Consider the following 26,942-nt stretch of genomic DNA (forward strand, 5'->3'; position numbering starts at 1 on the left):
GATACATTTTGGCAGAACATTTAGGAGAATGGGTTTTTTTTTTGGGGGGGGGGGGGGGGGACACACTACACGATAGTTAAAAATATCCACCCCTTCTCTGAATCATTATTATAAGCTCCCTTTAAAACGTCCTAGGGAGCAAACATTTTTAGGGAAGGCTACTAAAAATGGTAGCCGACTAAAATAAATCTTTCCCGGGGGCCTACGGGACGTGACATGAGTCCTTCAGTGTCCGTTCCAGACGGTGTGCGATGATGATCGCTGCCTGAACTTGTCCCTGAGCACTGTGTGTGCAGTGCGCCCTGTGCCAAAGAGCTAATCAGTCCACATACAGAGCTGCCAGTATTATGACTGAAAATATAGAGCATAACCTTCGTATGCCAAGAGAGTTGGGTGAGGAGGTGGTGGTGGTGGCGGGAAAGTAGGGGAAAGGTGCCCCATGCAGGAGTAGCGGTAGTACACACACAGGCACGCAGCTATGATATCGTCACTGTCAGGCAGAAAACTCGCATCTCCAAGTTTCAAATGTCAGTTTTTTCGTTTAAGTAAAGCCCTGCTTCGTCATACAAGACTTTCGCACAAAACTAGTGAAAATAGCTGATCTAGCACACGTGTGCTAGATCAGCTATTTTCACTATTTTAAGTAATTTCTAAAATTATAAATACAAAACGAACGGTTTTGAACATACAAGTAGGGCTGTCACAATTATTACATAATCGTCTAATCGCAATTATTTGAGATAATCGCGATTATTTTTCATAATCGTCATAATCATTTCCATGTTGAAAAATCTTCATATATTTTTTTAAAAGTCAAAAATAGTGGAAATAGCAGATCTACAAGCTCACAACACGCCGCATCTCTTGTTCTTTTTTAAGTATAAAGTTGTCAAATATCTTTCTTTGTATATTTAGGTTATGTGTCATATCTACCATGTGCAACTTTAAGCCCAAAAGCCAAACAGAAATGTAATATTCAACGACAAAAACACAATTAAATAGTTAATCGCAATTATTTGAGTGACAATTAATCGTCATGTAAAATGTCATAACCGTGACAGCCCTACATACAAGGTTTCCAACCGACAACCAACGATATTAGGCCTGGTAAGGCTGGATGCGGGCCAGCCGGGCCAGCCACGGCACTTACTGCAGCTCCCAGGCCACCCCGGCACGGGCCCAGCCCCAAATGTATTCCTGTCAGCTTTCTTTGCCCTGCATGGATTTCCACAGCAGCATAAATATCTCTGCCGTTACGGACAGCCTGCCTGCCCACGCGTTTTAGCCGTGTACTGGCACACATGGAAACTTTGTGAGGTCATGGCGGAGAGGTGTGAAGAATGACTTTCCATCCGCAAGTCCTCCTCCTCCTCCTCCTCCTCCTCCTCCTCCCAGACCAAACACTACTGACTACAGCCTTACATTCTGAAGACACACACACGCACGCACGCACGCACGCACGCACGCACGCGCACGCGCACACACACACACACACACACACACACACACACACACACACACACACACACACACACACACACACACACACACAGACAGATCTTCCCTATTCTCTTTGTCCGGGGCTGATCAACAGGCAGGGGCTTTAGACAGCAGCAGGGGCGTCACTCTGGGGGGGGGGGGGGGGGGGGTGGAGTGGGTCTGAGTTACTAGGGCCCGAGGTGGAGGGGCCTTCATCATTATTTAGCTATTGAAAAATAGCAGATCTACAAGCTCACAGTAGGGTTGTTCGATATGGCCAAAAAATAAAATCTCGATTATTTTCTCTGAAATCCCGATTTTCGATTTCGATTTCGATTTTTTGTTAAAAGAATAATACATTGTTTCAACTATTTTGTTTTCATTTAAAAAATGCAAGGAAATGATTTTTTTTCTTCATTATTGTTTCATTTTTTGATTTTTTTTATATAGCCAAATAGCAAAATGCAATAAAACAATAAGGGTATTAATAATAATAACTTTAGTTGTGCAACAATCACATACAACTTAGCGTCCTTAGTGTTTCATTATCAATAGTGAGTGACAAAACAGCCAAAACAAGCCAGCTCTTGGAGGCTGGTGAGGCATTTTGGTAGGCATTTCGCCTACCAAAATGTAATTCCTGGCTACGCCCCTGCCCTGCACCACTCATGCACGGAGATGTTGACTGATTGTAAACGGAGGCGAAGCGCTTCGCTTCCCGACGCAAAATTAACACAGTGACGGACAGTAGGAGTAGACTACAGTCAGTAGGTGGGTAACACAGAATTAATAAGCTTCTTTCAAACTACAACAAGTAGAGTAAGTTTACCAGCTCAGCAGCGTTTTGTTCTGTTTGCTGCTTGAACCATCGCGAGTGAGCGCAGTGAGGTGGTGAACTCTGCTCAGTCTGACGTGCGCTAAACGCGCATCAAAGAAATTACACATCAGATAGAAAGTAGTATTAATTTGGTGTCGGACCTTGTCGTCCTGCTTTAGGAGGACGGGGCTGTGTACTTTTTGCGCGTGCAAGGCTCCAATGAGTAAGAATTTCCCTAATTAAAGTGAAAATCGATTTTACGATTTCCATTTTTTTAAATCTTCCAAAGGAAAAAAACCGGGTTACGATTAAAAATCGATTAATCGAACAACCCTAGCTCACAGCGAGCTTGTGGATCTGCTATTTTTTTGAAAAGTCGTGAAAATGTGTGCAAATCTTTGAATATATGTATTTTTTTTTAAGTGAACTCAAATTTTGCTTCTGGGGGGGGTCCCTGGAACTGGATATTTTGAGATGGGGGTCCGTGGCCAAATACGTATCATTTTGGGGGTCCGTCACATGAAAAGGTTTGAGCACCACTGACATAGAAACATAGGTTTTTCCCAAAAAAACCTTAGAAAGATTTGAAACATTCAAAGAATTGCGCACATTTTCACGATTTTTCAAAATCGTGAAAATAGCAGATATACAAGCTCACGGCACGGCACCGAGTGCCGCGCCGCGAGCGTGTAGATCTGCTATTTTTCAACAGTTTAAAGCACAGAATGTGAATGAATCCTTGATACCCAGGGCCCAGAATTTGGTTGCGACGCCCCTGGTCCAGCAGACCGCCTGCGCCCCCCCCTCCCCCCTCCTCCCCCCATCTAATCCAGGATTCTTTCAAAAAGAAAACAAGGCCCCTCATTGTGCTGTGCGGAGGTCCGCCATGACTAAGACCACGGGGCTCTCTCTCTCTCTCTCTCTCTCTCTCTCTCTCTGCCTGTACTGCATTATACATCAAGACGGCAGTACGTCGTTGTCGGGTGAAAACCTCGTATGTCCAGAACCGTTCGTTTGGCATTTATCATTTTAAAAATGATTTAAACTAGTGAAAACAGCCGACTTACAAGCACACAACGCCTCGCGGTGCTTGTAGATCTGCTGCTTTCACTACTTTTGTGCGACGGCCTTGTATGATGAAGCAGGGCTTTACTTTGCAGAAAGAACGTACACATTTGAAACTTGGAGATACGAGGGTTTCTGCCCGACAACGACGAGTAGTAGTAGGATGCGTCTATGGTTGGAGCTTTGTTGCCGCCAGAGCGAGATGACGGTATACGCCGGCCCACAGCCTCTCCAACAAAACAAAATGTGCCCTCGTGAGTCATGACACAACCAACCGTCAGCTTAGTCAGACACAGAGCGACAGCAACAAGAGCACTCCCTCTTTTCCTGCTCATCCTACCTTCTCTTATTAAGCCCCTTTTCCACAGTCCCAACACCACACCACACCACTCCACACCACACCGCCCACTTGTGCCAGGTTTTCCACTACAAGGACCTGGGTAGAGTGGTGTGAAAGTGGTACTAAACGTGGTACTAAAAAGTAACCAATCTAGAGTAGGTCTGAGCTACAGGGCCAAACACTTCATAATGACTGATCACTCACTGACTTTTCATTTAGACCACCGGGATATAGTTGTAATACATGATAATAGATTCTATTGTGTTATATCTACTATTATAATCTATTATAGTGTATTAATAGTTATCATAGTAATTGATAGTGTATTATAATCACAGTTATAATCTATTATAGTGTATTATAAATTAGGATAGTTGTAATACAAATTTATATTGTATCATCACAGTTAAAAGGGACAATTTGTTCCTTACCGATAGGGGTACTTTTGTGTAATGGAAAATGTAGATATTTGTACCGGTATGTGGTGTGGTGTGGTGTGGTGTGGTGTGGTGTGGCGTGGTGCTAAAGCTGCAGTCGAAAAGGGGCTTTACTCCTCCTCCCTTTCCCCTTTATCTGTGCTTGTTTGCCCTTTGCCTATTATTCCCTTCTATACTCCCCCCCGCCCCCACCCAACCACCCTCCCTGTCTCTCTCTTGCCTTCATTTCTCTCTTTCCATACTAGCGATTGTATCTGACAGGACTTATATAATGGGTTTAAAGCACTTCTAGGGGCATTACTAGCATTCCTGAATATTTCTCCGCTGGCTTAACAGTCGTCGTTGTTTTCGTTGGAGTCCGATCTGTTTACCATTCCCATTGCTTTCTCTGCCTCCTCTGCCAGTTCGAAGTGTCTCGTGTCTGATGTCTGATGTGAGGAAAATCTCCCTCCATCACGCCAGCGAAATGAGCCGCTTTGATCTGTCCGTTCGTTCGCGCGCAGTTCCATCCCTCTGCAGTATTTTGAAATCTGGGTCAGCTCTATTATTTATTAATTGCTGTTTCACAACTGCCTTGGTCCTCCCATCACACTGCTCGTGGAGCTCTAGCACAGTGGTTCTCAAAGTGGATTCCAGGGACTATGTGGGTTATTTTAGGGGGGTCTAAATGGACCCATACAAGTCTGTAACTCTGACAGTGTACAATTAGAATTTTGACCCGATTCTATAAGTGTCTTTTGAATCCTTCTAAGATTTTTTTGAAAAACCTGCGTTTCTATGTCAGCAATCTGGACAGCCATCGTCAAAGAAAAGGTCCTTTTCACTTAACTGGAGCTCAGTTAGTCTGTTCTTGAGAGACTACTATGTCAGTGGTTCTCAAACCTTTTCATGCGAAGGACCCCCAAAATGATATGTATTTGGCCACGGACCCCCATCTCAAAATATCTAGTTCCAGGGACCACCCAGAAGCAAAATTTGAGTTACAAACGTTCGCTTTGAAAATACATAATATTCAAAGATTTGCACACATTTTCACGACTTTTTCAAAAAATAGCAGATCTACAAGGTCGCAGCGCGGCACTCGGTGCCACGCTGTGAGCTTGTATATCTGCTATTTTTACACTGGTTAAAGCATTCAATAATTCTAGGCCTAAATGGGTTAAGGGGAGACCCTTGAAATGTAAAAGTTTGAGAAACACTGGTCTAGCAAAGCCAGCGCCGTACAGAATCCCCTGCTCTGTGACTCCTGGTATGGTGTGGCATGTCTAATAATACCCTCTGTCACCCTGGGGGGAGACAGGAACACTCAGCAGTATCCAGGCCACTGCACACAGTGGGACTTGTGTGCAGCGCCGCCGTCACCTTAAAGTCTCTTTGTTGGCTTTTCTTTCCCCCTGCTAGACTTAAAGGAGTAGTTCACCCCCCATTTTTTTTTTCCTATTTATTAGTCATGCCATGGAGACTTGAGTTCAATAATATTTGTTTGTATTCGTTGCATTTGATTCTGAATGGGGACCCAAATGCGCAGCCCTGGATGGGGACCCAAATAAGGCCCTGGATGGGGACCCATTTGGGTCAGAATAAATGGGGGTAAATTTAGGGTCAAGGGTCAAGTAAATTGACCGCCATTGATTCTCACACAAATGAAGTGAGCGGTGACTTATATATGAGTTAATTTCATTAAATGTTCCACAAAGCTTGGCCAATGCCAATCAATGTACAGCTATGCGCAACAAAAATACATACAGTACATACAGACAAAGCCAGATGTAGGAGCAGTTAGCACCGCTCAATAAGGGCATGCATAATGGCAATAACAAGCATCTGTAATTTGCAAAATAAACTGTACATTCGGTGCAGGGGCTGTTAAGTATGACATCATTTTGTAGGCAGAGGAGAATTTCTGCCCCCAGTTTCCGTGAATCTTTTTACTATTTTTACTATTTACACATTTTTCTTCTCTTTGTTGTTGAAAGGAAAGTGTTAGAATTATACTTTAGTCGTTATTTTTGTCTCGGATCTGATGAAATAGCAAGGGACAGAAAATGCTCTGGGGGCAGAGTTCTCCTCTGCCTACAAAATGATGTCACGGCTTAAAAGCCCCAAACAATGGCTATTTTTGTCAAATGTCAAGTCTTAAGTCTAAGAAAAAAGGCATGCCAACTGTTCAGAGGGAGTTCAGCGAGTTAACCTTTCCGTCTGTGATTTTACACTCCCATGGTCAGCAGACCTGGAGGTCAAAGGTTAGCAGAGTGAGGGTCAGGGGCGTCAATTGGGTATGGCAGGGGTATGCAGCTGCCATACCCCTGGGTCCAGGGGGGGAAATAAAAGTTACTTTTAAATATAAATCCATGAATGTCTCTTTGTCTATCTGCGCTAGTTATAATGTTGTTAAATTACAGTCAAATAACTGCAAATGCAAAATGTAACAAAATGGACACTTTAAGAAGGTATTATAATTCTATTCTCCCCATCTTGACAGAATGGTATATTCCCAGGTTCCGCAGGTCAGCTGCACAGGTGCAATGCACTTGAACAACCGTTCCAGGCTGCGATGTCCAGCCCAAGAAACTGTAGAAACTATACAAAAATAAAATTAAAATAAGTATCATGCTTGTTGCTAAGGTATGGCGACATGACTGGTGTCTTGCACGCGTGCGGACACCAGTCATGTTGCCATACCTTAGCTTTTTCTGAACTGACGCCACTGGTGAGAGTGTCTAGTATTCAGCTTAACGTCAGCACTGACCTTTGCCATGTCCTCTGCCCCTCCCAGAGGCAGCGGTGGCCGGTGGGCCGAGTGCCTCATCAGAGACTCCGGCCCCATCTCCAGACGAGGACGTTTGATCTCGGCATATTCCACCTCCGACTGGCTGTTGCTCTCTGGAATGTAGATGGGCTCGTAGCGGATATGCTGCTCCTGGCCTCTGCAGGGTGACGGACAGAACACAAATCAGAGATAACTCTTTGAAAACATAGTGTAAGGCCTTTATGCCTACAGGACGGCCTAGCCTAGCCTGGCCTGGTGGTGGTAATAAACTTTACTCTTTGTCACACAGGTTACTAAAGTGACACTGTTCACAATATCACTCTTAAGGGAATTTAGACCCTCCAGAAAAATGTTTTCCGCATAATGAGCCAAATGCCGTAGATTATCCGCCCGCATATTTCTCATCTTCTCGCATATTTTGCGTATTAAATTCACAACTTTTCACATACTTCGCAACAAATCATAAAACCTAGCATATTTCAACACAAAATCAAGGATTTTTGTCTGCATAATCAAGGACTTTTGCCCGGTCATCTGAGTACAGTCCGCAACATCCGCACATCTGAGTAAATGAAAATGTGAGACGGATTCTAGGAGGAAGTAATAGTAGATAATAATAGCCCTGTGGCTTGATTTAGACAATATGACTGTTGCGACCGAAGGTCGCAGTATTCCATGAGAAATGTCGCAGCTTGTCTCCGTCTGTGTCTATCAGTCATGTTTGACATAACATTGTTGACTATCATGCAGGGGTCTCCATATATGGCCAACTGGTCTGATGGCCAAGAATTGGCACGACACATGTCGCCCTGAGGCGTCTTACTAGTTATAATCTATGGCCTGATATATACCAGTAAGTGCAGAGCAGATTATGAATTTTGCCTCGTTTTAACTGCAACACAGTTAAAACTACAGTTAGCGGGAGACTACGTCAATGGAATCAATTACAGATCAATGGAATCCTTTGTGTCAGACAGGAAGGCTAGTCTCAGAATTTAAATCATCCGAGTTGTACGGACATCAATAGCAATGAGACAATATTGATCTGCTGCCAAAGAGACAAGATTTAGGCTAAATATCAAACACGAGAGCACTATGAAATGTAATTTGTAAACAGTATATCGTTGTTGTCGGGTGAAAACCTTGTATGTCCAAAACCGTTCGTTTTGCATTTATCATTTAAAAAATGGTTTAAAATAGTGAAAACAGCCGATCTATAAGCACACAACGCCTCGCACCGCGAGGCGTTGTGTGCTTGTAGATCTGCTGTTTTCACTACTTTTGTGTGACGGCCTTGTATGATGAAGCAGGGCTTTACTTTGCGAAAGAACGTACAAATGTGAAACTTGGAGATACGAGGTTTCCACCCGACAACGACAATATTTCAAGCAACTATACAGTAGCTCACAAGGCCGAGATGGCAATACACCTTGAGATCACAATGACCTAACACAGGGGTCTTCAACATGGGGTCCGGGACCCCTAGGGGGTCCTCAGAGTTACTACAGGGGGTCCTCCAAATCTTTGTGTGATAGCAACTTTTTTTTCTCCTTTTTTATATTAAACACTTGAACCCTAGTGTCCATATTCGGATAACTTTAGCCAGATATAGCAGATCTACAAGCTCACAACGCCTCGCAGAGCGAGGCGTTGTGAGCTTGTAGATCGGCTATTTTCGGCAAAGAGCTTTGGTGTAGAGGGGAAAAAGAGCAGACTAAGTACAGAGTGAAAAGTCAAGTTTTATTACAGTATTGACGGTTCAAGTGGTTAAATATCTGAAAACACAAATTGACATGAAACCAAAACACACTGATGATTGTACTGTCAAACGATGAAACTATATGGAATCTATGAACAGGTTGTGGGGGTCCCTGCTTCATCTCCCTCTCAACTAAGGGGTCCTTGGCCTGAAAACGTTAAAGACCCCCTGACCTAAAATAACCCTTTTTGGGCCCTGTCCCGTAAAACAGATAAACCAGCACTACTGCTGGCTTTGGCTCAAAGCGAAGCATCACAAAGTAAGCCTATAAGACCATTCTCTGCAAAGTGGGAACAGGGGCGTCACAAGGGGGAGGAAAGTGGGACTGAGTTACTAGGGCCCAAGGAGGTGGAGGGGCCCTAGTAACTTTATCTATTGAAAAATAGCAGATATACAAGCTCACAGTGCGGCACCGAGTGCCGCGCTGCGAGCTTGTAGATCTGCTATTTTTGAAAAGTCGTGAAAATGTGCGCAAATCTTTGAATATATGTATTTTTTGAAGTGAACATTTGTAACTAAAATGTTGCTTCTGCGGGGGTCCCTGGAACTAAATATTTTGAGATGGGGGGGTCCTTCACATGAAAACGTTATTGAGCATCACTGACATGAAATTTGAAAACATAGGTTTCTTGGCACACATTTTCACGATTTTTCAAAAATAGCAGATCTACAAGCTCGCAGCGCGGCACTCGGTGCCGCGCTGTGAGCTTGTATATCTGCTATTTTTCAATAGTTAACATTCATGGGGGGCCCGCAGTGAATCCTTGTACCCAGGGCCCAGAATTTGGTGTGACGCCCCAAAGTGGGAACATGAAATAGGTCACCCGGAGCTGAAAAAGTGGAAAAGGAAAACAGAGAATTGGAAATGGTGACTCACTTGAAACAACAATCTGCTGTTCATGTTTTTTTTTCTTTTCTTTTCTAAAGGCACTGTGGTATGGGACCAGGGACATGCTGGGCCCCTGATTCAGCCCAGGAAAAAGAGTTGGAGAGGCCCTCATTGCGCGCTATAGAGAGAGAGATCTCTCTCTATAGCGCTGCTGCTACTCAAACATTTGCCTTTTCAGATCATGACAAGTGACAAGCCAGTGGGCCAATTACATGAGTTATATTTCGTTGTTGTTGGGTGGAAACCTTGTATGTCCAAAACCGTTTGTTTTGTATTTATCATTTTAAAAATGATTTAAACTAGTGAAAACAGCTGATCTACAAGCACACAACGCCTCACACCGCGAGGCGTTGTGTGCTTGTAGATCTGCTGTTTTCACTACTTTTGTGCGACGGCCTTGTATGATGAAGCAGGGCTTTGCTTTGCAAAAAAAAAAATACAAATTTGAAACTTGGAGATGCAAGGTTTCTGCCCGACAGTGACGATTTACTTTGTTGGCCGCCCGCCCCCAAAATGGAACGAAGGCCGACATTTAATTGGGAATGAACCGGCCGTTCGGGAGTTGTCCCGCTTTTCCCAATGGCCAGCACGTCCCTGTATGGGACTATGGCTAGTAGTAGAGAGGTTCTACAGTGCTTTTCGTACAGTATTGTTGGCAAAGGCAATGGCCCCATGCACGCACTCGTACGTATACAGATACACGCTCTGTTTGGGTTTATGGTGCGACTTCCTTGTTAGGGATGGGACGATACGCCATGTTATCGTTTATCGTGATACAAAAATACTTGCGATAATCGTATCGTGGAGATTTAATTCGTCGTGATACCGTTCTCCGTCGTGCACTGGGATCAGTTCACCTTTTATTTGACGAGCTGCATATCCGGTACCACTTAAACCCTCTATAATTGGTAAAAGGTACTTATAATACACGTACTTGTCTTTTTCACGTCTTTTTTTTTCACTCTCTATCAAATGTCTTTTCCAAAAAATAGCCGATCTACCAGCTCACAATGCGTCGCAACTGTGAGCTTGTAGATTGGCTATTTTTTTTGGCAAATGTTCCGCCCCAGGATAATGGATTTTGATTATCGCGATAATATCGTAAATCGCGATTTCTTTTGTCACAATAATCGTGATATGAAATGTTCATATCGTCCCATCCCTACATTAGTTTATAGTGTAACTCCCTTGCCCCCCCCCCAACTTCCTTCTATGGTCCTTGTACAGTGCATCAATGCTAGAGCTGTTCTGGGTGGGCTGGAATGCTAACAATTACATCGGTGGATGGGCGGAGGGGCGGACGCAGAGCTCTGAAATGTGATACAGTAGGTCGTGATCTGCTGTACGTGTGGAACTGGTTTAAACCATGCTATGCACATGTTAATCACACTCGTGAAATACACAAGTTCACCCAGGGGAGGGAGGGGGGGGGGGGGGCTGGCACTGACGCGCTGACATCAGCTGAGAGAGCCGATTCCGAAGCGTGTGCTTGCCTTGTACAGTCAAAATGACGACCGCCGATTGTTAAATTCACACAAAGTCGCTTCGATCTTCAAGGGGTTTTATTAGCGCCACCCGCTTGTAAATGGCTGCTCTGTTCTATTTGAAGGAAATGGGGTTTTCTAAAGCCTATAACCCCCGGAGGGCGGGCTGCCAGAATGTCAGATACTTTTGCTGCCTATGTCAGAATGGAAGTGGCTTCTGAAGAGGAGGGGGGGGAGAGAACTGGGAAACATAACCATAATTGCCGGTTCCCGGGCCCACAATGGCCTAGTGTGTGGTTTCTTAAACCCGTTCAGGCCTAGAATTATTGAATGCTTTAACTATTGAAAAATAGCAGATCTACAAGCTCACAGCGCGGCACACCGAGTGCCGCGCTGCGAGCTTGTAGATCTGCTATTTTTGAAAAATAGTCGTGAAAAATGTGTGCAAATCTTTGAATATGTGTATTTTTAAAGCGAACGTTTGTAACTCAAATTTTGCTTCTGGGGGGGGGGGGGGGGGGGGGGGGGGTCCCTGGAACTAAATGTTTTGAGATGGGGGTCTGTGGCCAAATCCATATCATTTTGGGGGTCCTTCACATGAAAAGGTTTGAGAACCACTGACATAGTAGTCTCTCAAGAACAGACTAACTGAGCTCCAGTTAAGTGAAAGGACCTTTTCTTTGACGATGGCTAGCCAGATTTGCTGACAACAACAAACAAAAAAACCTTAGAAGGATTCAAAAGACACTTATAGAATCGGGTCAAAATTCTAATGTTCACGATTTTTCAAAAATAGCAGATCTACAAACTCACAGCGCTGCGAGCTTGTATATCTGCAAATTTTCAATAGTTAAAGTGTTCTGAATGGGTTAATGTGCCAAGGAACTCGGCGCCTTTTCTGTGTGCAACAGGGTGCCCGTGTTGGCAGGGCAAAGGAATGACTAGAGACCACCGTTCCGTCTGATACGGCATGCTTTCACCAGAAACTAAGACTAGGAGGGGGTATCAAGCATTGACACATTACTTAGTACTATATGTAGAATATGCCGTGCTAAATCTGCATGTTAAAAGGTGTCACGGGGCGGGGCTGGACAGAGATGAATTGTGGATGCATTTCTGTATAATTGCCGAAACAGTGTCGCGGGGGGAGAATGCCCAGATGGTGCGTGAAAGACGTACCCTTCCCCCAATGCACATCTCCCCCTCTTATTCAGGGGTGTCACAAGGGGGGGAAATGTGGGACTGAGTTACTAGGGTGGAGGGGGCCTTAATTATTTTATACTTTAGCTATTGAAAAATAGCAGATATACAAGCTCAGAGCTTGTAGATCTACTGTTTTTGAAAAGTCATGTGCAAATCTTTGAATATATGTTTTTTTTTAAGCGAACATTTGTAACAAAAGTTTTGCTTCTGGGGAGTCCCTGAAACTAAATATTTTGAGATGGGGGTCCGTGGCCAAATACATATCATTTTGGGGGTCCTTCACATGGAAAGGTTTGAGCACCACTGAAATAGAAACATAGTTTTTCAAAAAAAACTTTTTCACGATTTTTCAAAAATAGCAGATCTACAAGCTCACCACGGGGCTATTTTCAATAGTTAAAGCACAAAATAATGCTTAATAATGCGTTACCCAGTCTAAAATGGGTTAAAAAACCCTCCCCCTATGAAGAACGTTCACGGGGAGCCCGCAGTGTATCCTTGTACCCTTGGTGCGACACCCCCGCTCTTATTCACTCACACACATCCTCTGATTTCCATAGAGGGTTGGCACTTACATAATCACATCATCAAGCGCGCGCACGCGCACACGCACACGCACGCACACACACACGCACACGCACACACACACACACACACACACACTACACCACCCCACTCTCCCGTTCTCCCCCTCGTGAGCGTGCAACATAATCTGATCCCCGGGGAGGATTTGTCAATGTCAGAGTGGGAAGAAGACAGGGAGATGTGTGGGGTTTGTGGGGGTGTGGTGGTGTATATAGGAGCAGGGGTGTCACAGCAAATTCTGGGCCCTGGGTGGGTACAAGGATTCACTGCGGGCCCCCCGGCGCAATTATTTTGTGCTTTAAAGATGGGGGTGCCATGATTATCAGCTATTATGATTTATACTAGATCAGGGGTCTTCAACGTTTTCAGGCCAAGGACCCCTTAGTTGAGAGAGAGATGAAGCAAGGACCCCCACAACCTGTTCCATAGATTCCATATAGTTCATCGTTTGACAGCACAATTAGGGATGTCCCGATACCACTTTTTTGCTGACCGAGTACGAGTACAAGTACTTCATGTTGAGTACTCGCCGATACCGGAGTACCGATACGAGTACAATTAATAATACAAAATGTATTTTAAAATTACGCTTTTTTTTTTCCCTCTAAAAAAAATATATTATCCAATTTATATATCTGCATCCATCCTCATCCGCAACTATAACATAATGTCAAATTTTTTTTTTTTCTGGTATTCTCAGAAATGCATTCATTGATTTAGCCCACAGCAATCTGAGTTCCCAGAGGTCATTTCTTCCGCCACTAGGTGGCGAAGCCCACAGAATCTCTATTCTCTTCAAATTCAATCGTCTTTTTTCAGCTGTGCTACACTGGCAGGCAGGCACGTACACACATTGACAATTTGACATCAAAGGGGCTTGAGCCCCTGCCAGATCAGTCTGTAAAAAGTGTCCATGAATGCATTTTTTTACTATGGTAAAAAATGCAAATGTCCCCGGGCCCTTTCCATACCATAACTGAAGGCTGCATTCAAGAGAATTGTCCACCAAAAGGCCTTCTAGAAATATCAGCCCCTGCCTCTCTAAAATGTCTCTGCACGTCCCTGCAGACAGACACACACTTCACCGAGAGAGCGAGCTTTCAAGACAAGAGCGACAGTGACAAACAAACAAACACACACACAGCTTTCTAGTGGGAAGTTTAACTTACCTACAGTAGCCTATACTTTGCAATTTGCGTGAGGTGGTGAAGGATATATGAAAGAGATTCAACTTTAGAGGTAAGTTTAGCGCAACAAGGCATGCCGTGATGCTGATGCCTTTAAGTGGTCGCAGCTGTATCGTTGGAGCACTGGTGCCTCGTTCGCAGTGCGGCACTGTGAGCTTGCATATCTGCTATTTTTCAATAGCAAAAGTATAAAATAATTAAGGCCCTGGCTTTCACCTTGAGCCCTAGTAACTCAGTCCCACTTTTCTCCCCCTTGTGACGCCCCAGCAGAGTATCGGGCGCTGCCGTGAGAAGTATCTGGCGAGTACGAGTACAGCAAAATAGGGGTTGTATCGGGTCGAGTACCGATACCACGAGTACCGATACCGCATCCCTAAGCACAATCATCTGTGTATAGAGCATCGCAGTGCGGTGTCGGAAGTAAACAACCCATTCATTTTCACCGATAGCGTTTGTTCATTATCAGCCACAAAGTCGTAGCAATTCAATGTACACTTACCACTAGGCTGTGTGTTGTAAAATGGTTCTATATGCTCCTGTAGAACCCCCAAGTATGTATGCAATCACTCTAGTTTTAGTAAAAACACGTTTTAATCAAGATCGCACGGAGAAGAACTGCATTTCCCATACTGCCTAACATGTACATCCGGTGAATCGACGTCTGTGATTGGTCTAGCTTCTTCTTCTTTCATGTATCTTGCGGTTACCGCGGGAAGTAGCTACTGCCCCCTGTCTTCCCGGCGGATTATTGCACGTCAGCAGAACTCCGTCAGCGATCGTCTTTCTTTTACAAATATGATCCACTATGTTACAAATATGATCCACTATGTTAAGGATGACGATAAGAGCGTCCACAGAGATGACAATCACTACATTTCAGGCCGTATGCTGGCCTGGATAACTAAACTGAGCGTGATTTAAGGGCTTTATTTCAGGAAACAACAACAACATTCGCTATGCATTCTGGGAGTGTAGTTTCCGCAATTTTAAAAATAATGATGTACACAGTCTTGTACCCTGCCCTTTTTTTCAGCTTTCTAATTAATCTTTGCATTAAAAAAAATGTGAATATTGACACGATCCCTCTCCAGCCGAGGTGGCTTTGTCCAAGGCTTAAAAACGTTTAAATAAATACTTTATGAAATGTCTTCCGACACCAGACTGAGGACGGGGTGGGGCTTCAACTGCGATGCTCTATTTTGGATTCATGTCAGTTTGTGTTTTCAGATGTTTAAACCACTTGAACTGTCAATACTCAATAAACTTGACCTTTCACTCTGTACTTAAGGTGGTTGCACACTGCTGCGTTTTTCGTTGCAAAATGCGTTTTTCAGGGCAAGGCGAGAGAGAGAGATAGAGAGAGCAAGGGACCGAGTGGTGCGCGAGAACGGGCGGCAGTGTGCAAACGTGACTGACATAACGTGAGGTTGATCTTTTTATTCACGCGCACCGAAATTCACTCCGATATTAGGCCCGAAAAAACACAGCAGTGTGCAACCACCTTTAGTCTGCTCTTTTCCCCCTCTATACACCAAACCTTTTTGCCAAAAATAGCGTGCTTGTAGATCAGCTATTTTTGGCTAAAGTCTCAGAATAAGGAAACTAGGGTTCAAGTGGTTAATATAAAAAAGATTTGAAGGACCCCCTATAGTAACTCTGTGGACCCCCTAGGGGTCCCGGACCCCCTGTTGAAGACCCTTGTACTAGATTTTATACTAGGTTATTTTCCAAAAAAGTGTACAGAAAGAGTTAAAATTTGATTTTTATGTGGCCACACCCACCAGTTCATTAACTATGCCTGGTTGTCATGGTGGGTGGTGCCCCAGCTGAAGTTAGCCACACCCACAGTGTTGGGTGAATGGTAAAAAGGGAGGGGTTGATTCTCTGATGTAATTGTATCGGTGTTTTTGGACCGGACCCACAAGGTGGCAGCCTCCAGGTAAAAACCTCAAATACAGAGAGAATACATAATTGCTCATAAAAACCACACCAGGGGGTCTAATGAAGTACTGTCAACCTCCTAGACACATGAAAAACCGGAAAAGTACAAAACTATGGCACCACCTCTTTAACTATTGAAAAATAGTAGATCTACAAGCTTGAAATTGTGTGCAAGTCTTTGAATATTTCAAATCCTTCTAAGGTTTTCTTTTGAAAAACCTATGTTTCTATGTCAGCGGTGCTCAAACTCTTCATGTGAAGGACGCCCCAAAATGATATGTATTTGGCCACAGACCCACATCTCAAAATGTTTAGTTATTTTACCCCCCAGAAGCAACATTTTAGTTACAATGTTCGCTTAAAAAATACATTATTCAAAGATTTACACGCATTTTCACACAACTTTTCAAAAATAGCAGATCTACGAGCTTGCAGCGTGGCACTCGGTGCCTGCGCTGTGAGCTTGTATATCTGCTATTTCTCAGTAGCTAAGTATAAAGGCCCCCTCCACCTTGGGCCCTAGTAACTCAGTCCCACTTTCCCACCCCCCCTTGGGACGCCCCTGAATAGGAGGGTGTAGGCGGCGACACAACATCCTAACAACCGCTCTGATTGTTTCTCACCGGCTTGAGCCCCGTTACGACTAGAGCGAAAATCATGGTGGTGGAAAAAGTACTCACATTTTATACTTAAGTAAAAGTATCAATACTATAACGTAGAATTACTCCGTTACCCCAGGGCTCCACTGGTGGCGTCGCGTTGCTCTGCGTCTTGACGGCGTCATTGACGCCGTCTCATTGACGTCCGACCGGCTCCACCGGAGCGCAGCGGCTGTGACTGTGAGGTATTCATTCTATGGCCAATATAGCCCATTTCCAAAACAACATGAAAATCACTTTCAAACAGGAATAAAACTGTTTGTGACCTGAATGTGAACGTATAGCGCACACTATGTTCAGCAGAGAGCAGCAATGCACCACTGACCACTTTGTTTTGTCATGATTATAGCCTGTTGTACATTATTTTTTTTATCAAAGCAGACCGCTGTAATTAAACCTACATAAAAAAATATGCTAGGATTTTTGGGACATCTAGTCACCCTTGTGAATGGATAGCCAACAGCCGAAACGCATGTACAGTATAGGCCTATATAGCCTACATTTAAATATAGCCTACAATGCATTATTCAAATAAATATATCATATTTTATACATGACTGGACGTTGTGGACGGCGTCAAAAAATTGAACCGGGCCGATTTTCGAGTTTGGACACCGTCACCGGAGCGTCCGACGTTGACGTTACCGTCGGCAGTGGAGCACCCTTCATTGATTAAAACGGGAGCGTTCCCAGCGTTGACGTTGACGCGACGCTCGACGCGCCCGGTGGAGCCGGGGGGTTAGGGTGCCGTCACACCAAAATACCTATGAGAGTGGAATCCACGTTCCGCCAATGCATTTCAATGATAAGGGAGCGTTTTTTGCAGAAATCCTCTGCTGGCATGAAACCGCTTCACTCTCATTGAAATGTATTTTGGTGTGAGGGCACCCTTACAAGTAAAAGTCCGGAATTCCAAATGTACTTGAGTAAAAGTACAAAGGTATTGGTATTGGGGGGGGGGGGGGGGGGGGGATAGCAGATCTACAAGCTTGTGAGCTTGTAGATCGTCTATTTTCTAAAAGCCTTGGTATAAAAAAGGGCTTTAAGTGGTTTATGCATGTTTTATAAGATTATAATTTATATCTGCAATGTAGTAGTAACTAAAGCTTTCTGATAAATTTAGTGGAGTCAAAGTACAATATTTGGATCCGAGATGTAGTGGAGTAGAAGAAAAAGTATTGGAAATGAGATGAGATGAGATGAGATAAACTTTATTAATCCCCGGGAAATTAAGGTGTTTACAGAAGCATAGTGTGACAATACATAGATAAACTAATGGACACAAAACAAGGAAAACAAGGACACAACAAACACATGGACACAAACACAATAGACCTAAAGTCGAACCATGACTATGTACAAGGGGAGAGTTCTTATACATGTAAGTTGTACAGTCTGATGGCAGTTGGCAAGAAAGAACGTTTATTCCCGCTCTGTGTGCATTTTTTGGGGGAAAGTGAGCCTCTGGCTGAAAGTGCTCTTCCTCTCCTGCATGTCACTATAGAGTGGAAATTGGAAATACTCAAGTATAAAGTATAAATAACTCAAAAGTGTACTTAGGTACAGTATCTAAGTAAATGTACCTAGTTACTTTACACCACTGCTGGGAAGCATCACCGAAATTGTGCCTCTGCCAATCTCTTCACGTGCCCCCCCCCCCCCCCCCCCCCTCCCTCCCCCCCTCCCCCCCTCCCCCCTCCCCCCGGCCACCCTAGAGGAAAAAGGCAGCTTTGGCAGCTGTGTGGAGTAGACCCAGAGAGAGAGAGACTGACTGGGAGTCAGTGAGTGATTCCAGGATTTGGGAGCAGCTAGCACCACAGCTGGGGCGAGGAGGGGAAACCGAGAAAGCACAAAGGAATAGAGGGGAACAATGAGGGAAAAAAGTCTAAAAAACACACAAAAAGTTTTTTAGCTCCGGCTCCTCAAGTGACCTCTTAAAATGGCTGAGCTGAAATTACATCTCACCAGCTGTTAATAGCTCAAACAAAAGGGGTGGTTAGCTATAACACAACCATCATGGCCACCGGAAAATGCTGGTCAATGCTCCGCTGTGGCCTGTTTGGCAGTGTTGATTTAGTCGACTAAAACTATGACGAAAACTAAATAAAAACCAAATGAAAGCTAGACTATGATGACTAAAACTAAGACTAAATATATTGACAATTTCGTCAACAAAATAAAAACTAGACGAAAACGCTAGGGAGGGACTAGTGGAGAAGAGAGTCATTTTATGTTTGGTTGCTCTCAGGTGTTGCGTGCTGAAGATGTACTGTATTGTGTGCTATTTTCAGCACACAACCAAGGGTAAAATCAGTGATTACGATGCCATCAAGGCCTGCCAAAATACATTTCAGTTGACTAAATCAACTGTTGATTTAGTCACCTAAAATCTTATGATATATTAGACAAAAACTAATACTTTTCAGGTGACTAAATTATGACTAAAACTAAATTACATTTTATTCAAAAGACTATGACTAAAACTAAATCAAAATTTGCCGTCAAAAACAACACTGCTGTTTGGTTGTTTTCAGTTTGACTCGCAAATTAGCTCAAATGTGAATTACGGAAACAGCAGACACTGTAGCTTACGGATAACAAAAACAAAAAAACAAAACAAAAACACTTTATTATGTACTTTATTATCGTCGTTGTCGGGCAGAAACCTTGTATCTCCAAGTTTCAAATGTGTACGTTCTTTCACAAAGTAAAGCCCTGCTTCATCATACAAGGCCGCCACACAAAGGTAGTGAAAACAGCAGATCTAAAATAGTAAAAACAGCAGATCTACAAGCACACAACGCCTCGCACCCGCGAGGCGTTGTGTGCTTGTAGATCTGCTATTTTCACTATTTTAGATTTTTTAAATGATGAACACAAAACGAAAGGTTTTGGACATACAAGGTTTCCACTCGACAACCACGTTATGTATCTCAATTTATTTGCATAATTGCTGGCCTGCAAATAATAGTGGAGTGGAGACTGGGAGTTTAAAGTATGAGTGGAGGGTGTCAGGTGGAACTGCTGATTTGACCACTTTCTAAATGTTTTTGCAGCAAAGCAATGTTGTTTCTCTGTACTTCTGTGACCATCGCTTGGACACCACCATACTTGGACACCACTATGATACCCAAGTACCTGTCAAAATACTTTATAAACGTTAAGGATGTCCATAATTACAACACCAGAGGCAGTGCCACAGATCACGTTCAACCCAGAGTCAACTCAAAGAAAGGGTCAAACTCGTTCTTCTGCTATACTACAAAAATGTGGAATGCCTTACCGAAGGCCATAAAGGAGTGTGGATCACAAGCATCCTTTAAAATTGCCCTGAAAAACCACTTACAGGCAGCAGCCGTTAACTGGTAAAAGCCTAGCCCAACCCTACCCTCCCCTGCCCCTTCCTTGTATATACTTACTGTTTATTTAGACTTACTGTTTTCTTTTTTTCCCCTTTTCTTTACATATCTACTGCATAGTACTGTGTTCTATTTGTCTGTCATTCAATGTTATATGAGATACTTTAATGGTTTCCTGTTGAAATAAGCTTAGTCTTTTCATGGATCTCCTTTTAGTAGACCTTGTACCAGTGAACTGTACCGTCATGAAACTGTACATTTTCCTATGCAAACTTCTAATAAAGTCTTCAATCAATCAATCGCTGCCCCTCATCATATTTCTAGACACAACAAACAATTGAAAACGCTAGATCTGTTATTAATCTACTAGATTTGATCACCGTTTTGATAACGTGCCTTGATTATTATTTACCATGATGGAAATGACTGCCCCGTTGTTTTGAAAAGGCGGGGAGTGAGATAGGGGCCTATTATGAATCACACCTGGACAATCATATTTCAGTATGTTGTCACTAATATGAAAATTGCAATTGGCCTAATCACTCTTTATTCAATTTATCGAAGATTTATATCAATGTAAAGTGAAGTTGATTTACGATTAGCCAACAAGGAGGACTAATGGCTTTGGTTATTAGAGTCAAATGTATTTAACTGAATCGCAAGTGTACACTACAGCAACAGTTGCATAAGCTCACCGCGCGTTGCGAGCTTGTAGATCTGCTATTTTTGAAAGATTGTGAAAAATTGTGCACTTCTTTGAATATGTTCATCCGATTCTATAAGTGTCTTCTAAATCCTTCTAAGGTTTTTTGTCAGTGGTGCTCACACTTTTTCACGTCAAGGACCCGCAAATATATGTATTCGGCCGCGGACCCCCATCTCAAAATATTTGGTTCCAGGGACCCCTCAGAAGCAAAATTTGAGTTACAATGGGTGCTTGAGCCCCTGCCCTTTTATCTGTCTGTAAAAAAAGTGCCCTCTCCAGAACCATGAATGCAGTTTTTACTATGGCGAAAGAAATTAAAATGCACTCAATTGCCTTGTACAAACTCTCCCTCTCTGCCCTGTTCATGTGGAAATCCATACCGTACACCACATCTCCAGTATTGATTTATTTATGTTCTTGACTTGTTTAGTTCAGTGTGGTATCAAGCACCGAAAATAGCCGACCTCCAAGCTCACAACGCGTTGCGCTCGCGTTGTGAGCTTGGAGGTCTGCTATTTTCGACATTTTCACCAAAAGGCCATTTTAGAAATGTCAGCCCCTGCCTCTCTGACATTCTCTGCACGTCCCTGCTACATAGTCATGCTCCCTGGAGGATGAACCCTAACCAGTTGACTGACCCCGTTACGTTTCCATCCTCGGGCCAAAATGTAAACTTGGCGAGCAAGATAGAAGACACTGACAATCTCTGTAACCACTATGCCTGTATGGCACATACAGAATACATCAACAACCTTCACATTTCATGATGTTAAAAGACAACGGAATAACAACAGCTGTGTTCATCTCCTTTGGTTGGAGCAGAAATTAAAGCTAACTATTGAGAGATATCTTTGGGTTGCAATGTGTTAGGGCATTCACGAATAGTGATTTTTTAGTATTCGAATTATTCGACCTCAAAGTATTCGAATAGTCGAATATTCGACAGGACTGGCCAAACTGTCAAATATTAAGTAAGCAAGAGGCGAACATTGTGAGAATAGCCGATCTACATGCTCAATGCGAGGCGTTGTGAGCATGTAGATCAGCTATTTTCACAATATTTATCTGCAGAACCCAGTCACATTAAATGTAATACCTACAATTCCAAGTGCTTGTCAGGGTGGGGGTCCCCAGTTCAAATATGTTTATTTTTGGGGGTCACAGCCTAAAAAGGTTTGACAACCCCTGGTATAGAGCATAAACAAATTCATCCACCAGGGGCATTGACAACTCATTCTTATGACTTCCTATCTAGCCAAGCTTTATAAACTATATGTTTTTTAAAGAGAAAACTATAAAAAAATAAAAATAAGCGAATATTCGACTTAGGTGAACAACGTCGAATAGTGACTTTGATATTCGAATATTTGGTGAATGCCCTACAATGTGTACAGTGTTTCTCAATCTCAAACCAGCCTGGGTGATCCGAGACAGATGGGAGGAGGGCGGGGGATGGTTAATGTGCGAGATGTTCCTGGAGCGAGGAACATGAAACAAAGGGGGCACAGACTAGGCTCTCCTGCCGCTACGCTGTGTTGTGGTTTTCTGACCTGTAATTTGGTTTGCCTGGGAGGCTATGGGGGATTAGGCAGCGGCCGAAGTAGAAACACACAACTCCTCATCAAGAAGATGGTTGAGAGCAAAAGCAGAAGCTGGAAGGATGACCATTACACTATTCTTTTCCCTATAATTTTTATCCCACGATTTTGTAACCCATTTTTTCACCCAGTGCCAATTGCCTAAGCTGTACTCCTGGTTTCTGCTCTCCCTCTGCCTGACTGGCCAGGGGGAGGCGGTATAGAAACCAGGACTACTGCATGTTTTTGTGAGGGGTATCTACCCTAGGAGACACGGGGAGAACATGCAAACTCCACACAGAAAGGCCCTTTCGCCAACCCCACCTAGGGTGTGGGGGCGCTGATGACGCGGAGGAGGAAACACGCCCCCAGCTCCCACAGCGTCCCCCGGCGGGAATCGAACCCAGGACCTTCTAGCTGTGAGTTCCGAGTTTGATCCTGGCTTCGGGGCGCAGCACTGTTCTTCTGGAGGCAGAAGTGGCGTGCTGCTCGCGTGAGGGAGTGTCAGTGGAGTGGAGCGCGAGGGCGCACGTTGATTCGAACCGTGGGAAGAGCGTAGCGCCCCCGTATCTGGCCACAACTCTCTCCACTGAGTGAGCTAGCTTTCTTATGAAATAGCGCTACTGTTTTTAACAGAGGGACGAATTTACAAAAGGGTTGTGCAGGTTTTGTGGCCACTAAACCTGCTCAAAAAAGCACACAGAGTGCAAAATGCACGTATAGCTGGGTTGCCAAGCAAACAGTAACTAATTATAACCACTTAGCTGCCTCCTAATGTTCATGTTGCTACATACAGCAGGTTGGTAGTGCACTCCTTCCAGGGACGTGCTGGCCATTGGGAAAAGCGGGACAACTCCCGAACCGCCGGTTCATTCCCGGCCTGGTCCAGGCTGGCCATTAGGAAAATAAATAAAATAAAATGTCGGCCTTTGTTCCATTTTGGGGGCTGGGCGGCCAACAAAGTAAATCGTCACTGTCGGGCAGAATCCTCGTATCTCCAAGTTTCAAATTGATACATTTTTTCGCAAAGCAAAGCCCTGCTTCATCATACAAGGCCGTTGCACAAAAGTAGTGAAAACAGCCGATCTACAAGCACCGCACCGCGAGGCGTTGTGTGCTTGTAGATCTGCTGTTTTCACTAGTTTAAATCATTTTAAAAATTATAAATACAAAACAAACGGTTTTGGACATACAAGGTTTCCACCCGACAACGACGAAATATAACTCATGTACCAGTAATTGGCCCACTGGCTTGTCACTTGTCATGATCTGAAATGGCAAATCTTTGAGTAGCAGCAGCGCTATAGAGAGATCTCTCTCTCTATAGCGCGCAATGAGGGCCTCTCCAACTCTTTTTCCCGGGCTGAATCAGGGGCCCAGCATGTCCCTGGTGCACTCCTTCAGTGGTGTATGTGAGTGGATGTAATGACATGTATGATGTAGGAGGTATAGAATGCAGAACCAAACAATTGGCAAACTAAACGAGACATGCTGTGCTGGATGAGAGAGAGAGAGAGAGAGAGAGCCAAGACTGACTGAACAACATTACGTGTGAGCTATGAGATGTAGGGCTGTGACGATTATGACATTTTACATGACGATTAATTGCCACTCAAAAAATTGCGATTAACGATTTAATTGTGTTTTTGTCGTTGACAATTACATTTCTGTTTGGCTTGTAGGCTTTGAAGTTGCACATGGCAATCATGACACATAACTTAAAATATACAAATAAGTTACTGACATATTTGACAACTTTATACTTAAAAAAGAACATTGGATAGTGGAAATAGCCGATCTACCAGCTCACGACGCGTCGCGATTCGACACGTTGTGAGCTTGTAGATCTGCTATTTCCACTATTTTTTACTTTAAAAAGAAAATACCTGAACACTTTTCAACATGGAAACGATTATGACGATGATGAAAAAGAATCGCGATTATGTCAAATAATTGCGATTGGACGATTATGTAATAATTGTGACAGCCCTAATGAGATGCACCGTACGGGCCCCAGGTGAATCCCAAATGATTTGTGCTGCTGACAATCCTCGCCTCCTCCTATCTGATAAGACAACACAGAACAGGGAAGCAACCGATAACACAAACCAGCAGGTGGATTCAGTGGGGATGTCACTCTGGCAACGGAGAATAAGAGAATAGACAGAAAGGCTGCCAAGGCCAGAGTTCCACTATTCAGAGTCAGTGAATGAGAATGCAGAGGCCTGCAAGTATTCTCAGCCCTCTGAAGGAATGCTGAACGGCTGATATTTGACTAAAGTCTCCCTCCCACCCACTGACGCCTGCCAACCAAGTCCGCCAAGCCAATTTCCACAGTTCCACCGACTCTCGTGCAAGTTTAGGGGTGGGCGATATGGTGATAAATATCATTGAGACGATACGATGTCTCCACGATATGCCTTTTCAGAGATATTGTATATATCGTGATACAATGTTAATACAGAGATTCATTCACTGTCACAAACTTTAAAATGTCAAGGTCTCCACTTAACTCTGACAGTATACAAATGAGTCACATACTTGTCTTGTAGGGATCAATTTAGACCTCCCAAAAGGAACCCAGAGAGTCCCTGGACCCCACATTGAGGACCACTGGTCTGTTACTCCTTTTTCTTTTAGTTGTTCTTACCTTGTACTGTATATGGTAGTAGGTAGTAGGCCTGTCACGATTTACTAAACCCACGATTCGATTCGAATCACGATTCAAGGTTGACGATTCACGATGTCACGATTTTTTCACGATTTTTTCAACAAATTTATTTTCCAGAGAAATTACCCAAAAAAATCCACAATTCTTACAATTCCAGTATTTTTTTTGCTTTTAACAATACTGTTTTCTCTTATGCTCTTTTCAATACAGTAGAACTATCAAATGACAAAAAACAACAATAACATTTCAGTTCACTTGTCTTCTCTTACAAGGAATCCTGTATGTTTTAGATGTTCTCTTATCCTCTATACAGTAGCAAATAGCAAATGACAGATAGTGTAAACTTATCAATTCTTAAATGTCAAATCCTGTTCTTTTTTTAAACAACACTCTTACACTTTTTTCAATACTGTATCAAAGAATGCATTTTTTTGTGGTACATATCAAGCCAACTGTACTGTAAGCCAGGCACAAACTAAGGCATAATAACAACTCTTACCCTCTTTTCAAAATCAATTATTCATCAAAGTCAAGACCTAGTGTCTTATTGTGGATAGACTGTTCAAAGTCCCTGACTTTCTAGCACACCATTCCACCAGCTTATATATTGATTGTGTCAATTCTTGTTTACCATTCCACCGGCTTATATATTGACTGTGTCAATTCTTGTTTTCACTAGAAACGTTGTTTCTACATTGTAACCAGTGGCAGAGACATGCATCTGTACGTAGCATTGTTGTTGTTAGCCCTTAGCACTGATTAGTGCTATGCTCTGTAGCAGCAAAGTAATGACACAGCACTCAACTAACTGCTCTCTTTGTCAATCGAAATCGCGGAGCTCTTCTCTGCAGCCCAATGGAGGCACGCTGGCAGCTGTGAGTGGGTGAGCCTTCCTACTGTAGCTGCCGCTGCCTGTGTCTGCCTGACACGTTGAACACGCAGAGACGTTGAAGACAGAATGGAGATTAAGTCGAGGGCGACCTCTGGTGGTCGAATCGCGATTCGTTTTTTAAAAAATCGATTTTCACCGTCCCCCAATAAAATCGATTTAAATCGATTTTTTCGTAAATCGTGACAGGCCTAGTAGGTAGGTAGGTATGTAGGCTCTGTCTTGAATGGCATGCAGTTTATTGCTGCAGCCAGATCATAACTTAAGTGTTACCACACTGTGATCTATACTATAGCAATGGTTTCCAAACTTCTTAACGACCCAAAAGAGAAATGTGAGGTTTGCCCATGACCCAAACTAGTGAAAACAGCAGCAGCAACATCTATAAGCTCACAACATGTCTCTTTGTGCCGTGTTGTGAGCTTTACATTTTTTATTTATTTATCCCATTCTGGAAAGGTACACATTAAAGTGTAGTATTTTAATATTTTAAGTTTTTCTATGAAAGCCAAAGGTGTAAGCTATCAAATAGTTTTGGAATTGTGTTTCTAACTGCTACAGAGGCTGAGTAATATGTTTTCCAGAAAAACAGTGGGTAATTTTCAAATCGGACATAGGTCTTTATTAAGGCTTTATTCAAATCGGACTTAGGCCTAAATGGGTTGTTCATGAAATTAGTTTGAATTAGTTTTTTAATTCTTGAAAGATTTAGCTTTTTTTTGGGAAAGTTTTTGGAAAATGTCCATTTGAAATAATAATAATTCAAAACAAAATGCAGGAAACCAAAAATTAGGGTCCCATAAAATGTGTCCCGACCCAGTGCTTGGGAACCCAGTGATCTATAGCACCAAGCAGCAGCAATGGACAGGAACAAACACACAGCCCACGCCTCCACAGAGTCCCAGCGAGACTATAATCCTGTCTGATTGATACTCGAAGACGCATCCCACCAGTGCACACAGACGCACACACACACAGTCAGGGGCGTCACACCAAATTCTGGGCCCTGGGTACAAGGATTCACTGCGGGCCCCGCATGAATGTTAACGATTGAAAAATAGCAGATATACAAGCTCACAGCGCGGCACCGAGTGCCGCGCTGCGAGCTTGTAGATCTGCTATTTT

The 26,942-nt window shown here is 43.4% G+C and overlaps 1 protein-coding gene across 1 annotated transcript in view; it reads right to left on the bottom strand.

Moving 5' to 3' along the window:
* ncor2 (nuclear receptor corepressor 2) overlaps positions 1-26,942 on the bottom strand; it is a gene marked incomplete at its 5' end in the record, with an annotated part of 196,893 nt that overhangs the window by 160,434 nt on the left and 9,517 nt on the right. The window contains one exon of the mRNA XM_080739080.1: positions 6,888-7,065. Coding sequence (XP_080595206.1) covers positions 6,888-7,065 — 178 coding nt within the window. The remainder of the gene's footprint in view (positions 1-6,887; positions 7,066-26,942) is intronic.

The sequence above is a fragment of the Nannobrachium achirus genome, assembly GCF_963921795.1.
Source record: "Nannobrachium achirus genome assembly, chromosome: 12".
In the NCBI taxonomy this organism is placed as follows: Eukaryota; Metazoa; Chordata; class Actinopteri; order Myctophiformes; family Myctophidae; genus Nannobrachium; species Nannobrachium achirus.